Genomic DNA, 15,992 nt, shown 5'->3' with positions numbered 1-15,992 from the left:
TAGAAACTCCTACACCAGGGTTGCGTACCTGTCAAAATGGAAGTGGTTCTCGGTCTGGGCTTCCCAAGTCAGAGTCTCACTGATGCAGTCATCCATTCAAAATATACTCGATTGTTTTTTTACACCTGAAATGGCAAGTCTTAGCAATTATCTCTGTCAAGGTTCACTTGGCAGCAATATAAAGCTTTCCACCCTCGGGTAGATAACTGTTCTGTTTTTTCCAATGACTTGACAGTCATATTTCCCAAAGGCCTAGAAAGGTTGTACTCTCAAGTAAGGGACCCTGTTCCCCCTTGTCTTGTCAAAACTTACGGAACCACCATTTGAGCTTTTAGCAACATACTCCTTGCCATCTTCCAGGAAAAGTATAGTTTTTCTAATTCCCATCGTTATTTCCAGAAGAGTCTCTGAACTCTGTGCCCTCACATCAGAACCCTATATGCAGTCTTCTTTAAAGATAAGCTGTACTTACGTCCTCACCCTAGTTTCTGCCTGAAAATAGTTTAGCAGTTGCATAGCAATAAGACAATTTTCCTACTTGTTTTTTACCCAAAACCTCATGCAAATAGGAGTAAACAACAAGTTCGCTCTTTGGATGTTAGACGGGTTCGAGCATCCTACATATAAAGGACTAATCTGTTTCGACAGTCCTCCCAACTGTTCATGGCTGTAGCGGATGGAATGAGAGGTCTCCCAGTTTCGTCCTGGATAACTTGGTGTATTCTCACATGTTATGATCAGGCAGGTGTTTCACCACCAAGTAACCTGACTGCTCATTCCACAAGATCATAAGCATACTCAGCAGCATTCTTAATGCAGATTGCTATTAAGGACATTTGTAAAGCAGGAACCTGGTAATCGATGCACACATTCTCCTCTCCTTACATCATCACCCAAGACTCTAGGGATGATACCAAGTTTGGTTGGGCTGTGTTACTATCTGTGAACTCTGATCCCTCCTACTATATCACTGCTTGAGAGTCACCATGAGTGACAATGGACATGTGCAATCACTTGAAGAAAAAACAGTTACTAAACGTTCGTAACTGTTGTTCTTTGAGATGTGTTGCACATGTCCATTCCATGATCCGCTTTCCTACATTTCTAAACCTGAGTTTCTGGAAAGAAGGAACTGATGGGGTATGGGGTCAGCTGGGTGCTTTATAATGGCGCTAATAGCGCATGGCAGCAGAGGATGCTCGAGCCACCCCAATGCGTACCACTGAGGGAAAAATTTCCAGCAACTGTGCGTAGGATGCATGCACACCAAGAGTGGAATGGAGATGTGTAGAAATTGAAATTCACAGCTAGGAAAAACGCATCACAGACCGTGAAATCTGGTCTCTTGTGCACTTTTACCCTATCCTATACAGATTTCACGGGGGAGACCATCATTTCTCAAACTGTGGGTCCCGACCACAAAGGAGTCTGTGGGGGGTGTTGCAAGGTTAATGGAGGGAGATCGCAGTATTGCCACCTTCCTTCTGCACTGCCTTTGGAGCTGCATGGCCAGAGCACGGCGGCTGCTGGTCACGCGCCCAGTTCTGAAGGCAGTGCTCCACCAGCAGCAGCAGCACAGAAGGGTGGCAATACTGCGACCCACCTACAATAATCTTGCAACCCCCTTTTGAGTTAGGACCCCTATAGTTACAATACCATGAAATTTCAGATTTGAGTATCTGAAATCATTAAATTTACAATTTTTAAAATCCAGTGACTGTGAAATTGACCAAAATGGACTGTGCTTTTGGTAGGGCCGTAGGCACGTGCAACACATCTCAAAGAACAACAGTTACAAAGTTTGTAAATGTTTTTACACCCTGAAAGTGTAAAAAACAAACAAACAAAAAAAGTAAAAATAATGTAGTGAGGATACAAATGTAATTATGACATCAATATCACGATGATAATCTTCGTTAGTTTGTTGCTCAGGAGAAGAGCTGCTGATAATTATGCCAGTGATGTGGGAAAACAAGATAATGTGAGCCACAGGAACTTAATTTTATTTTGACAAATTCATATTTTAGAGTGGAAAATTATGTATGCTTTGAAGATGAAATACACTTCAGATACTTGGTTTTAATCCAGTTCTTAATTTTATTTTAGCAAGGGGAGGTAAGACTCAAATGTCTTACTGCTTTGCAAGGACTTTACTATAATAAAGAACTTAATTCCAAATTGGAACTCTTCACCAGTCGATTCAAGGTACGTATAGTTTGATATTTTCAAGAAAACCGACTTTAAGCTTTTTAAAAATTGTTCTGTTTTGCTTTGTGCCGCTTTGAAAATAGTTTCCTTTTTGTTCTTAGGATAGAATTGTGTCTATGACTCTTGACAAAGAATATGATGTTGCAGTCCAAGCAATAAAATTACTTACTCTTGTTTTACAGTAAGTATATGTCTATTTCTGACCAACATGAAGTAAAAGAATAAAAATATCTGTGTGTATAAGTGTAAGTCAGACGCCTCAATACAGAGCAGAGAGAAGTTTGCCCATCTTACAGTAGCACAATGATGTATTCTAGAAATAGTTAGCAGTGACATTTCCAGGCAGGATATCATCCCAGCCTTTACCCAGTTTACACATTTAAATGCTAGAAATATTACGACGCTCGTTTGAATTTGAAGTTTTCATAGTAGAGCTGAACTAAAAAGATATACTGCAGGTGGGATGTGTTTGATAGGAGGCAATAATTGAACTAAGCTGACTCTTTGATCACAACATAGTATGTCTTGGATATGTTTTAGACAATGTAGTGTAACTTTGTGGAATGCTTATTTTAAAAACAAAACTCTTTATATCTTGAGAAACTTTCTGACAATCAATAGACAATTTATTTCAAAGATATTCTCTGCATGGGCTAGTATAGTTTCAGATTAAGATCTTTTTCTAAACCAGATACTATAGGTGAAATGGATACATAACATTAAAATCTTAGGGTGATATAGGCCTGTCTCTTCACCTGTTACCTAAATTGTTCATAGCCTCACATTTCAGACAGACTATAGGCCATTTAGAAACGATCTTGATTAATTTTTTGGAAGGTATGAGTCCCCTAGAATGAGCTGAGAATCTTAACCCTAGTACCTGAGCTTTCTTATCCATAACCCGATGAGATGGCATGAAGCAGAAGAACCAGCTTGCTATAGAGTATGTAACTGGAGGCAGGCTTGACTTGATTTTGTTTGTGAAGTAATAGTTTCAGTACCCTGTTGATTTAAAAGCATGGCACATGTAGGCAAAGCAAAGGGTTGCCCAACAAGTTAGACTGATATTTTAGCAGTGCTGTATCCTCCATGTAGAAGGGTTTTTTTTTGTTTTGTTTTTGTTTTGTTTCCTTTTTTAAAGGATCGAGGACGTTTTAAAGACAAGGCTTTCTTTTGACTCTTCCCTTTTCTCCTGTCTAATGATAGACTTACATTTTTGGTCTCTGTATTTTTTCTCTTTCTCTTCCTAGGAGTAGTGAAGAAGTTCTGACTGCAGAAGACTGTGAAAATGTCTATCATCTGGTTTACTCAGCTCACCGGCCAGTAGCAGTAGCTGCAGGGGAGTTTCTTTATAAAAAGTGAGGGGCAATATACTTAATATTAATTGATTACCTTTTTATTGTATGGACTATCGAAAAAAGTACTAATATTATGGATATTATTTATCTTCTAGCTGGGAAAAGGGAAATCTGAATAAGGAAGTAGGTGTTACAATACTTTTGTTTTAAAATGTGGGACCACTGTATATCACAGTTCAGACTGTAAGTGACAAAGGCATGGATAATTTGTAGTGAGATCTACAATTTAAAAAAAAAAAAAGTCACAACCCAGGCTCAGATAGAAGAATTAGTCCTGATGCTGGTTATTATTTGAGAATCCGGAAACTGCAGGTAATCTGGCAAGACCCTACAAGTTGTAAACCTGTCTCATGAAATGTTTTAAATAATTTTTTAAATACCTTTTTTGTGTAATGTAGCATGTACATAAAATATACACTTGCGTAAGTAGCTCGTAGTTTTCTTGCTTAATATGTGGCCATCCCATCTAAATTATGTGAAGAATACACCCTGATCTCATGAATGCCATGTAAAATGTCGCATATATTACACTTAGAAGTGGAGATGTTTTATGGAATGGACTAGAATGTGTATTGGTATTACTTTCTCTTACATGACTGATCCAGATTATTGTGGATTGTCTGCTGTCTTGGTACATGTGACAGCCATTGTGGTTTAGCTCGCTCCTGTAAGCTTCCATTTTTCTCCTCATCTTTCAGTAAAAGAATTCATTAAGAGTCTGTTAAATCTGTATCCACCTATAAATCTGCAAGTCTATGGGATTTGAATTTGGTCCTTATGAAGCTTACTCTTTTGCGATAATGCTGTTTCTCTGTAGTGTGTATTTCTAGTGGCCGTTGCTTCAGCTAATCCACTGACAATGGCAGATTGTATAAACTGGATATAAAAGGGCTCTCAGTCCTTTTACTTACCAAACTGTTACTGTGTAACTATTACATAGTTACTGAGATTGTAAGCTCTTCAGGGTAGGAACTGTCTTTTTGTACAGTTCCTAGCACAGTGGGCTCTCAGGCAGTATATTATTATAAATAATAATTACTTAGGATAGTGCAAAGTCCTTTTGTAGGACACCTACATTCTTTGAGAAATGTAGGCAATTTATAAGAGATTATAAAAATGGATCATCTTGTTATGCAGACCTGCTATGATCTATGTGGAGAATCAGTTCTATTAAAACTTCAGACTCAATCATGTAGATTTATACACTTGCTCAACTTCAAACACTTGATTAGTCCTGCTGAAATGAGTGTTTAAAGTTGGACAACTCAAATGCTTAGTTAAGCACTTGCTTAAGCTTTTCTGGGATTTAAGGCATAAATCCTGCATGCCACTAATGGGAGGGCAGCTATATCAATTCCTGAAACTTACAAAGCTGCCTGTTGGAGCTCAAATCATAGAATCATAGAAATGGAAGGAACCACAAGAGGTCATCTCGTCCAGTCCCCTGCACTCATGGCAGGACTAAGTATTATCTAGACCATCCTTGACAGGTGTTTGTCGAACCTGCTCTTAAAAATCTCTAATCATGGAGATTCCACAACCTCCGTAGGCAGTTTATTGCTGTGCTTAGCCACCCTGACATAAAGTTTTTCTTAATGTCCATCCTAAACTGCCCTTGCTGCAATTTAAGCCAATTGCTTCTTGTCCTGGCCTCAGAGGTTAAGAAGAACAAATTTTCTCCCTCCTCCTTGTATCAACCTTTTTTGTACTTGAAAATTGTTATCATGCCCCTCTCAGACTTCTCTTTTCCAGACTAAACAAACCCAGTTTTTTCGATCATCCCTCATAGGTCATGTTTTCTAGACCTTTATCATTTTTGTTGCTCTTCTCTGGACGTTATCCAATTTGTCCACATCCTTCCTGAAATATGGTGCCCAGAACTGGACACATACTCCAGTTGAGGCCTAATCAGTGTGGAGTAGAGTTGAAGAATTGTTTCTCATGTCTTACTTACAACACTCCTGCTAATACATTCCAGCATGATGTTCACTTTCTTTTGAAACAGTGTTACACTGTTGACTCATATTTAGCTTATGGTCCACTATGACCCCCAGATCCCTTCTCACAGTACTCCTTCCGAGGCAGTCATTTTCCATTTTGTACGGGTGCAGCTGATTGTTCCTTCCTAAATGGAGTACCTGGCATTTGTTCTTGTTGAATTTCATCCTATGGTTTACTTCAGACCATTTCTCCAGTTTGTCCTGATCATTTTGAAATTTAATCCTATCTTCCAAAGCACTTGCAACCCCTCCCAGCTTGGTATCACCCTCAGACTTTATAAGTGTACTCTCTATGCCATTATCTAAATCATAGATGAAGATATTGAACAGAACTGGACCCAGAACTAATCCCTGCAGGGCCCCACTTGTTATGCCTTTCCAGCATGACTGTGAACCACTGATAACTACTCTCCGGGAACAGTTTTCCAACCAGTTATGTACCCACCTTGTAGTAGCTCCATCTAGGTTGTTATGAGAAGGTCGTGTGAGACACTATCAGAAGCTTTACTAAAGCCAAGATATACCACGTCTACTGCTTGCCCCCTATCTACAAGGCTTGTTACCCTGTCAAAGAAAGCTATCAGGTTGGTTTGACACAATTTGTTCTTGATGTATCCATGCTGACCGTTACTTATCACCTTATTATCTTCTAGATATTTGCAAATTATTTGCTCCATTATCTTTCCAGGCACAGAAGTTAAGATGACTGTTCTGTAATTCCCTGGGTTGTTCTTATTTCCCTTTTTATAAATTGGCACTATATTTGCCCTTTTCCAGTCTTCTGGAATCTGTCCTGTCTTCCATGACTTTTCAAAGATAATTGCTAAGGTCTCAGATATCTCCTCAGTCAGCTCTTTGAGTGTTCTAGGATGCATTTCATCAGGTCCTGGAGACTTGAAGACATCTAACTTGTCTAAGTAATTTTTAACTTGTTCGTTTCTTATTTTAGCCTCTGATCCTACCTCATGTTCACTGACATTCACTATGTTGATGTCCAATCACCACCAACCTTCTTGGTGAAAACCGAAACAAAGTCGTCATTAAGCGCACCTCTGCCATTTCTACATTTTCTGGTATCTCTCTCCCCCCCCGTCCCCCATCCCCTTGAGTAATGGGCCTACCCTATCCTTTGTCTTCCTCTTGATTCAAATGTATTTGTAGAATGTTTTCTTGTTACCCTTTGTCTCTAGCTAGTTTTATGTCGTTTTGTGCCTTAGCCTTTCTAATTTTGTCCCTACATACTTGTGTTGTTTATATTCATCCTTTATAATTTAACCTAGTTTTCACTTTTTGTAGGACTTTAGTTTTATTTTTAGATTATTTAAGATCTCCTGGGCAAACCAGGGTAGTCTCTTGCCATACTTCCTGTCTTTCCTACATAGTGGGATAGTTTGCTCTTGTGTCCTTAATAATGTCTCTTTGAAAAAACTGCCAACTGTCTTCAATTGTTTTTCCCCTTACACTTGCTTCCAATGGAATCTTGCCTACCAACTCCCTGAGTTTGCTAAAGTCTGCCTTCTTGAAATCTTTGTCTTTATTTTGCTGTTCTCCCTCCTACCATTCCTTACAATCATGAACTCTATCATTTCGTGATCACTTTCACCCACACTGCCTTCCACTTTCAATTTCTCAACAAGTTCCTCCCTGTTTGTCAAAATCAAATTTAGAACAGCCTCACCCCTAGTAGTTTTCTCCACCTTCTGAAATAAAAAATTGTCTACAATACATTCCAAGAACTTGTTGGATAATCTGTGCCTTGCTGTGTTGTTTTCCCAACAGATGTTTGAGTAGTTGAAGTCCCCCATCACCACCAAGTCCTGTACTTTGGATGATTTTGCTAGTTGTTTAAAAAAAGCCTCATTCACCTCTTTGTCCTGATTAGCTGGTCTGTAGTAGACCCCTATCATGACATCACCCTTGTTTTTTACCCCTTTTATCCTTACCCAGAAACTTTCAACAAGTCTATTTCTGTCTCAACCTTAGTCCAAGTATATATGTTTTTATATATAAGGCAATACCTCCTCCCTTTTTTCCCTGCCTGTCCTTCCTGAGCAAGCTGTACCCGTCCATACCAATATTCCAGTCATGGGTATTATCCCACCAAGTCTCTGCAATGCCAACTACGTCATAGTTGTGTTTATTTACTAGCATTTTGAGTTCTTCCTGCTTATTCCCCGTACTTCTTACATTAGTATACAGACATCTAAGATACTGATTTGATTCCCCCCGCCCCTTCTATCTTGTCTCTCCTTTATCCCTGCTATAACAGCCCATGCTCCCCACAAATTCCAACCCTTCTTCCAGGTCTCCATGTTTTTGACTTACCTGTGGGCTTTTCCCAAGCATGCTCAGAGGCTAGATTAGATATCTGTTTCAAAAAAGCATGCCTTTGCAAAGCGCTGTTATTTTACTCAGAAGTTGATCAGATGCCTGTTTCAGAAAAGTAAAGAGCAATGCTTCACTCTCCAATTAGTAATACTTTTCTTCCTTTATCCTGATACTCTTTTCATTGCTTCTTAGCCTTCTGAGTGGGGCATGGGGGTCTGTAGAGGCAATTTCATAAAGGAGTAAGGAAAACTAGTTACCAGTAATTGGAGTTCATGAAGTTCTGCAGGTCCACACTGATCCTTCCATTCCTCTTAGAAGCTTTTGTGCTTGCTATAGCATCCATCTGAAGCACACCATGAAATCAAAAGGCAGCACCTGTAAAACTGTTTTAAAGACGGCTCGTCCAATCAACCCATCCTCCTTCAAAGTAATCTAGATCCACAAATAAAACATGCATGTTACACAATAGTCTGCATTAGTCTTGTAGTAACGTCTGTGTCTTGATATAAACTGATTATGACAATATTAAGTTTACATTGTAGTATTGCTTACAGCAGTTCATTTGTATGTCTAAACTATGACAGTGTTGTTCAGTGTAATTGCATTTTTCCTTTCCACGTTAATAAAAGGAACTGATAAAAAGATACAGTACTTAACATAAAACTTGGACATTCACTGCTGCAGAATAATTAGTTAAATAGCTTGGTTAAGTTTTTAAAAAAATATATATTTTATATGAATAAGAGCATCTGAGTTTCGGTTATTTAGGATAAAATTAAGAATGATTATTTCTTGTGCAAATGATCACCTGCTGGTGTCAAGTAATGTGCTTTCAGAGTACAGGATTGGACAGATAGATACATTAATAGGGGTTTACATCTTCCTTTGAAATATTCAGCGTTGGTTACTGTTGGCAACAGGATACTAATACCTTTTAGTCTGTTTCAGTATAGCATTTCTTATTTCCTTCAAGGAGAAAATGTTTTATGTTAAAAATATTTTTTTCTTAGGCTTTTCAGTCGCAGAGAGCCTGAAGATGATGGACTGCTTAAAAGGAGGGGGAGACAAGGTCCAAATGCTAACCTTGTGAAGACTTTGGTGTTTTTCTTTTTGGAAAGTGAAGTAAGTTGAGTTTCACGTTATCCATTTTATCACTTTGGCTTAGAGAGAGTTCCGTTCTTTCCTGCTCTCATGTACTACATGTCCTTACTGGTTTCCTGTATTAAATGGTTACTCTGGGAAACTCTAGACTTTATTCTTTATAGTGTAGTATATCATTGAAGATCTGCAGAGTACAGGAACCCATTTAATGGAATAGACAGCCAGTCACTTAAAACCATATAATTTATATATATATTACTCCTGAGGGCATTCTGTGCCCAAAAAAATTAAAATTCTGCACACAATATTTTAAAATTCTGCAAATTTTATTTGTCAAATAACTGTGGAGGCTCCAGCATGGCATTTGGGAGCACAGGCCAATGGCTGCACAGAGGTGGGAGATCACTGTGCAGCTCTCCGCCTGTGACTAGCAGCTGATCTTGGCGCAGGGTAGTAGCCACCAGCTGGGTCTTCCCCAGTCCCACCTCCTTCCCCACAGTGATTTACCTCTCTGCCAGCTGCCCAGGGCACCCCAAACATACATGCCCACTCTTGTGGCTTCCCTTTGCTTCCCTGTCAGAAAGTCATTTTTCTGTTGGAAAGCAAAGAAATCTGCAGGGGAAATAAATTCTGCACATGTGCAGTGGCGCAGAATTCCCCCAGAACTAAAAGAGCACTAAGAAATGGAGTACAGAGAAGTTTGGGCCTTGCTAAATGTTGAATGTCTCCTGTATGAATGGGAGATAAGAGTGCTCAGTGTCTTGCAGAATCAGACCCTTTTGTTGGGAAAATTAGGCACAGTCTTCTCACATATTAGGTTTGGATTCAGACAGCTTACAAAGTTTGCTTTCTGCTGCTTCAAATTCTGTCCAAATAACTGTTAGTGACTCAGCAAATTGAAAATGTTAAAATATAAACGAAAGAGGACGTTAGTAAGAATGTGTGTTGATCTCTCTGGATTGATGTGCCACAAAGTTAAAAAAAAAAATTTTCCCTTTGGAGTCAGATACCATGACGCAGGCAAAAAGGAACAAGAGCAGCCGAGTGCATTGTAGCCTCTTTTATAACTATCTTTTTCATTGATTGAGGAATATAACTACTGTATTCTTTTTAGTTACATGAGCATGCTGCTTATCTTGTGGACAGCATGTGGGACTGTGCAACAGAACTCTTGAAGGACTGGGAATGTATGAATAGTCTTCTGTTGGAGGAGCCGCTCAATGGAGAGGAGCGTAAGAGATTTCATGATATCTTGCTGTCCAAATTGATATATTGTTCATTTTTCAGCATTTGATATAGTTGAGATACTGAAACTAACTCACCCAAATTTTCAGAATAATTTAAGCAGAATGTAAATAACTTCAGATTGATATGGACTGCCCAGACTGGATCACTAATGATTTGACTAAGAGTAGTCACAATGGAGTTAGTACATAATGGTTAAAATTACAGCCTACGTGAAGAGCCTTTATTCATGCTAACTTTTAACTAGGGCTGTTGAGCGATTAATAACTTAATTGCACTGTTAAACAATAACAGAATACAATTTATTTAAATATTTTTGGATGTTTTCTACGTTTTCAAATATATTGATTTCAGTTACAACACAGAATACAAAGTGTACAGTGCTCACTTTACATTTATTTTTATTACAAATATTTGCATTGCAAAAAACAAAAGGAATAGTATTTTTCAATTCACCTAATACAAGTACTGCAGTGCAGTCTCTTTATCATGAAAGGTGAACTTACAAATGTAGAATTATGTACCAAAAAACCCCTGCGTTCAAAAACAAAACAATATAAAATTTTAGAGCCTACAAGTCCACTCGGTCCTACTTCTTGTTCAGCCAATTGCTAAGAGAAACAAGTCTGTTTACATTTACAGGAGATAATGCTGCCCACTTCTTAATTAGTGTCACCTGAAAGTGAGAACAGGCGTTTGTATGCACATTTGTAGCTGACATTGCAAGATATTTACATGCCAGATGCACTGAAGATTCATATGCCTCTTCTTGCTTCGACCATCGTTCCAGAAGACATGCTTACATGCTGATGATGCTCGTTAAAAAAAATAATGCATTGATTAAATTTGTGACACAATTCTCCCGCAAGGAATTCAATGTCTCCTGCTCTGTTTTACCCGCATTCTGCCATATATTTCATGTTATAGCAGTCTTGGATGATGACCCAGCATGTGTCCATTTTAAGAACACTTTCACTGAAAATTTGACAAAATGCAAAGAAGAATTTTTAAAGATAGCTACAGCACTGGACACACTGTCCTCTGAAAATATTGCCAAAGCATGAAGAGGCATATGAATCTTTAGCGCATCTGGCACGTAAATGTCTAGCGACGCCAGCTACAACATTGCCATGTGAATGCCTATTCTCACTTTCAGGTGATGTAATTAAGAAGTGAGCAGCATTATCTCCCCTAAATGTAAACAAACTAGTTTCTCTTAGCGGTTGGCTGAACAGGAAGTAGGACTGAGTGGACTTGTGGGCTCCATTTGTAGGCTCTAAAGTTTTACATTGTCTTGTTTTTGAGTGCAGTTACGTAACAAAAAAAACTACATTTGTAAGTTGCACTTCCATGCTCTACAGTATTTGTATGAGGTGAATTGAAAAATGCTATTTCTTTTGTTGTTAATTTTTACAGTGCAAATATTTGTAATCAAAAATAATATAAAGTGAGCACTGTACACTTTGTATTCTGTGTTGTTATGGAAATAGATATATTTGAAAATGTAGAAACATCCAAAATATTTAATAAATTTCAATTGGTAATCTATTGTTTAGCAGTGCAGTTAATTTTTTTTAGTTAATCGCATGAGTTAACTGCGATTAATCTACAGCCCTACTTTTAACCTTTTGGAGCTTGAAAGTCTACTGTGCCCATTGACTATGTCCTTTTGTTGTAATAAAATCTGTGACCACCACTGCCAGAGATTAAATTCTCTTAAAGGAATAGTAAACTTTCCAACTAAAGATCGAAAATGTGTTATTTGAAAGCCACTTAAATTAGTGTTCTGGACAGGTATTTGAGCGTATACATTTATATTTTCAAATGCTGAGGTCTGAACTTTGCCTTCTGGTACATGCACAACTCCCTCACACAAAAATAGTGTAATGTTAAGTCATAGATATTTCAAAGAGATTGGGTTGTTAAATGAAATTAACTAGAAGTTTAAAACTGCCATTCTGGTGCCTGCTGTTTGTCCCCCAGAAGCTGTGCTCAAAAGTGGAAGGATAAGGATGTTTTCTTTCTTCAGCCTCTGTAAAAGAAGTAGGAGGATCAGTGTGGTGTAGATTCTTCTTTAAACCAGCTCTGAGTTTTTTTTCCAAAAACCAGAAATCGCAGAATTTGTAACACATTTATGATAAACACAGGCTCTACTTAGGAGAGTTGTTGCTTTGAGCTTTCCAAAAAGCCCAGATTCTTGGAGTGGCCTCTGCACATTCACACTCTTGGGATGTGCTGGAAGTGTATCTTGGACCAGTGGAACCTATCAATAGCAATGCCTGTTAGAATGCTCTTATGACCCCTGTCCCTCTCCTTTCTACTTCGAACATTCAGAGGGTGGGAGTAAAATAGGCAGTGTAGTGTGTTCACTGGCTCCGTTCCTTCTAACCCCAGCCACCAGGAACTTCACAAAGTCCTTGGACATGGATTCATCAGAATGAATCATTCTCAGTACTGTCCCTTTCATATTTTAGTTGGATGTTAGTTCTTTATTTTCCATAATTGCTTTTTTTTTTTTTTTTGGAGTAAAAATGGTGTAGGTCCTTGATTTCTAATATGTGAGAACCAAAGACAATGGAGCTAGGTTTGAAGAGGTAAACTTCTTGCCCTGCTGTTTTTCCTGCTTTGACTAGAACGCAGGAGAGATCCTGTGCTGTTTTATTGCTCCATATGTAGCAGCTTCACAAGGGCCAAAAAGGAACATTAAAAATGCTTCCAAGCAGTGCTATTATAGGAAGCATAAGCAGCTAAACCTTCTAGTTCCAAAATGCAGGGAAATTTAGGTGCTGGGAAAGCAGCCTCAGCTTTGATACTGAAGGGGTTGAAAAGACCAGCAAAGTCCCAGCACAGATGTCAGTCTGTAACTAGAGCCTAACCTAAGTTGCTGTTCACTGTGAATCTGCACAGGCTGGGTCTGACTCAGCATAAACACCTTGCTTTGTAGGTATTTTTCATAGATTCATAGATATATAGGTCAGAAGGGACCATTATGACCATCTAGTCTGACCTCCTGTACAATGCAGGCCACAGAATTTCACCCACCACTCCTGCGAAAAACCTCTCACCTATGTCTGAGCTATTGAAGTCCTCAAATCATGGTTTAAAGACTTCAAGGAGCAGAGAATCCTCTAGCAAGTGACCCGTGCCCCATGCTACAGAGGAAGGCGAAAAACCTCCAGGGCCTCTTCCAATCTGCCCTGGAGGAAAATTCCTTCCCGACCCCAAATATGGCGATCAGCTAAATCCTGAGCATATGGGCAAGATTCACCAGCCAGATACTACAGAAAATTCTTTCCTGGGTAACTCAGATCCCACCCCATCACAGGCCATTAGGCCGATTTACCATGAATATTTAATTACCAAAACCATGTTATCCCATCATACCATCGCCTCCATAAACTTATCGAGTTTAATCTTAAGGCTAGATAGATCTTTTGCCCCCACTGCTTCCATTGGAAAGCTATTCCAAAACTTCACTTCTCTGATGGTTAGAAACCTTCTTCTAATTTCAAGTCTAAACTTCCTGGTGGCCAGTTTATATCCATTGGTTCTTGTATCCACATTGGTACTGAGCGTAAATAGTTCCTCTCCCTCTCTGGTATTTATCCCTCTGATCTATTTATAGAGAGCAATCATATCTCCCCTCAACCTTCTTTTAGTTAGGCTAAACAAGCCAAGCTCCTTGAGTCTCCTTTCATAAGACAAGTTTTCCATTCCTCGGATCATCCTAGTAGCCCTTCTCTTTACCTGTTCCAGAGGTATCTGCCTCTGCAAAAAGAGCCAGTCCTGGAGAGCATGTGATTAAGGACCTGGGACTTCCAGTTCCACACACTGAAATGCAAAAGTGGTACCTATAAGGTCCATCCTTGGCAGAGTGAAGGATGATATTAAGGACCAAGGTTGTATCATGGATCCACACCCTACCCTGGATCAAACACCATTGTTCTCATGCTCAGAACCTCATTGTAAGCCTGATAAAGCACCTGATGCTTCCTCAGAGCTTTTGGTTGCTGGATATACAATTATTATTTGTTTGTATTACTGTAGCACCTCGGAGCCCTGGTCACAGACTCAGGACCCCACTGTGTTAGGCATTTATATGAACACCGTACCATGGTGGTTCAGGTTCATTGCTTTGAGCCTCTGGAATATCATCATTCAGAGGCACTTTCGAATCAGGAGCCCTTGTGCAGCAACAGATATGTTATCCCCCATGCTTAAAAGAAAGAAGCATATGGTAGTGTTGCCAGTTCAGTTTTTTTTTTTTCCTTCAGTAAAGAGAAAAAACCTTACAAGCTAAATCAGTTTCCCTAGCTGTGCCGACCTCCTCAGAAATACATTAATCTCGTCCTCGGACACCCTCCACCCCTCCCCCCCCCCCCAAAACACACTCACTCACGGGAAATGTCTTGTCCCTTTCAGCTTTTCACTTCTTGGAAGGATCTCAAATCCACATTTTGATCTGTAATCTGGCCACAATCAACCTGACACCTTTCCTTGCCCTTCCCCTCCCAAGGAATGGTTCAGGGAACCTAGAGAACGTTATTGAAACTCTCAATTCCAACCTGTCAGACCTCAAGATCATCCTGTCTTGCCCACGGATTATGATAGGGAATTCTCTACTGGGTACTGGCAGGACTGAGAGTTACTTCCATGGGCAATATGGCGATAATCATCTTTCCGTATGTATGACGAAATGTTATAGGGCTGAGAAAAGGCAGGTACAAAGGGAGCTTTCTCCTGAAAGGGTTCAGCTGAAGTGTCCTGTACTGGAATTGTCCCGTCTGGTTCCCTCATTCCCGCTAGCACCAAGTGAACAGGTTTCTTTACTTGTCTCAGACATGCAATCTGAAGAACTAGAAGGGCCTGTCAAATTTCTGGATGCGGATACGGATCTGGATGTTCAAAATTCACCAGATGACATCCTGGGTTTGTCATCTTCCTCCCCTTCAGAAGAGAGCTCGAAATTCATGAACATGTAGAACAGACTGCTAATACAATAGTGGATGGGAACCTGGGAGGCAGTGATCATGAGATGGTCGAATTCAGGATCCTGACACAAGGTAGAAAAGAGAGCAGCAGAATACAGACCCTTGACTTCAGAAAAGCAGACTTTGACTCCCTCAGGGAACTGATGGGCAGGATCCCCTGGGAAAAAAACATGAGGGGGAAAGGAGTCCAGGAGAGCTGGCTGTATTTTCAAGAATCCTTACTGAGGTTGCAGGAACAAACCATCCTGATGTGTAGAAAGAACAGTAAATATGGGAGGCGACCAACTTCGCTTAACAGTGAAATTCTTGCTGCTCTTAAACACAAAAAAGAAGCTTACAAGAAGTGGAAGATTGGACAAATGACCAGGAAGGAGTATAAAAATATTGCTCAGGTATGCAGGAGTGAAATCAGGAAGGCCAAATCACACTTGGAGTTGCAGCTAGCAAGGGATATTAAGAGTAACAAGAAGGGTTTCTTCAGGTATGTTAGCAACAAGAAGGTGTTCAGGGAAAGTGTGGGCCCCTTACTGAATGGGGGAGGCAACCTAGTGACAGAGGATGTGGAAAAAGCCAGTGTACTCAATGCCTTTTACGCCTCTGTCTTCACGAACAAGGTTAGCGCTCAGACTACTGCACTGGGCAGGACAATTTATTAATGATCTGGAGGATGACGTGGATTGCACCCTCAGCAAGTTTGCAGATGACACTAAACTGGGAGGAGTGTTAGATACGCTGGAGGGCAGGGATAGGATACAGAGGGA

General features: G+C 39.7%; 1 protein-coding gene across 5 annotated transcripts in view; it reads left to right on the top strand.

The window, feature by feature from the left end:
• Positions 1–15,992, top strand: part of STAG2 (stromal antigen 2) — a 182,683-nt gene that overhangs the window by 110,075 nt on the left and 56,616 nt on the right. For all 5 annotated transcript variants that reach the window (XM_037908707.2, XM_037908708.2, XM_043522951.1 and 2 more), the window contains 5 exons: positions 2,107–2,205; positions 2,310–2,389; positions 3,459–3,566; positions 8,905–9,016; positions 10,110–10,227. In XM_037908707.2, coding sequence (XP_037764635.1) covers positions 2,107–2,205; positions 2,310–2,389; positions 3,459–3,566; positions 8,905–9,016; positions 10,110–10,227 — 517 coding nt within the window. The remainder of the gene's footprint in view (positions 1–2,106; positions 2,206–2,309; positions 2,390–3,458; positions 3,567–8,904; positions 9,017–10,109; positions 10,228–15,992) is intronic.

Source organism: Chelonia mydas, chromosome 9 (assembly GCF_015237465.2).
Source record: "Chelonia mydas isolate rCheMyd1 chromosome 9, rCheMyd1.pri.v2, whole genome shotgun sequence".
NCBI classification, from domain to species: Eukaryota; Metazoa; Chordata; order Testudines; family Cheloniidae; genus Chelonia; species Chelonia mydas.
The sequence above is the reverse complement of the archived record's forward strand: the minus strand, read 5'-3'. Positions and strand labels throughout refer to the sequence as shown.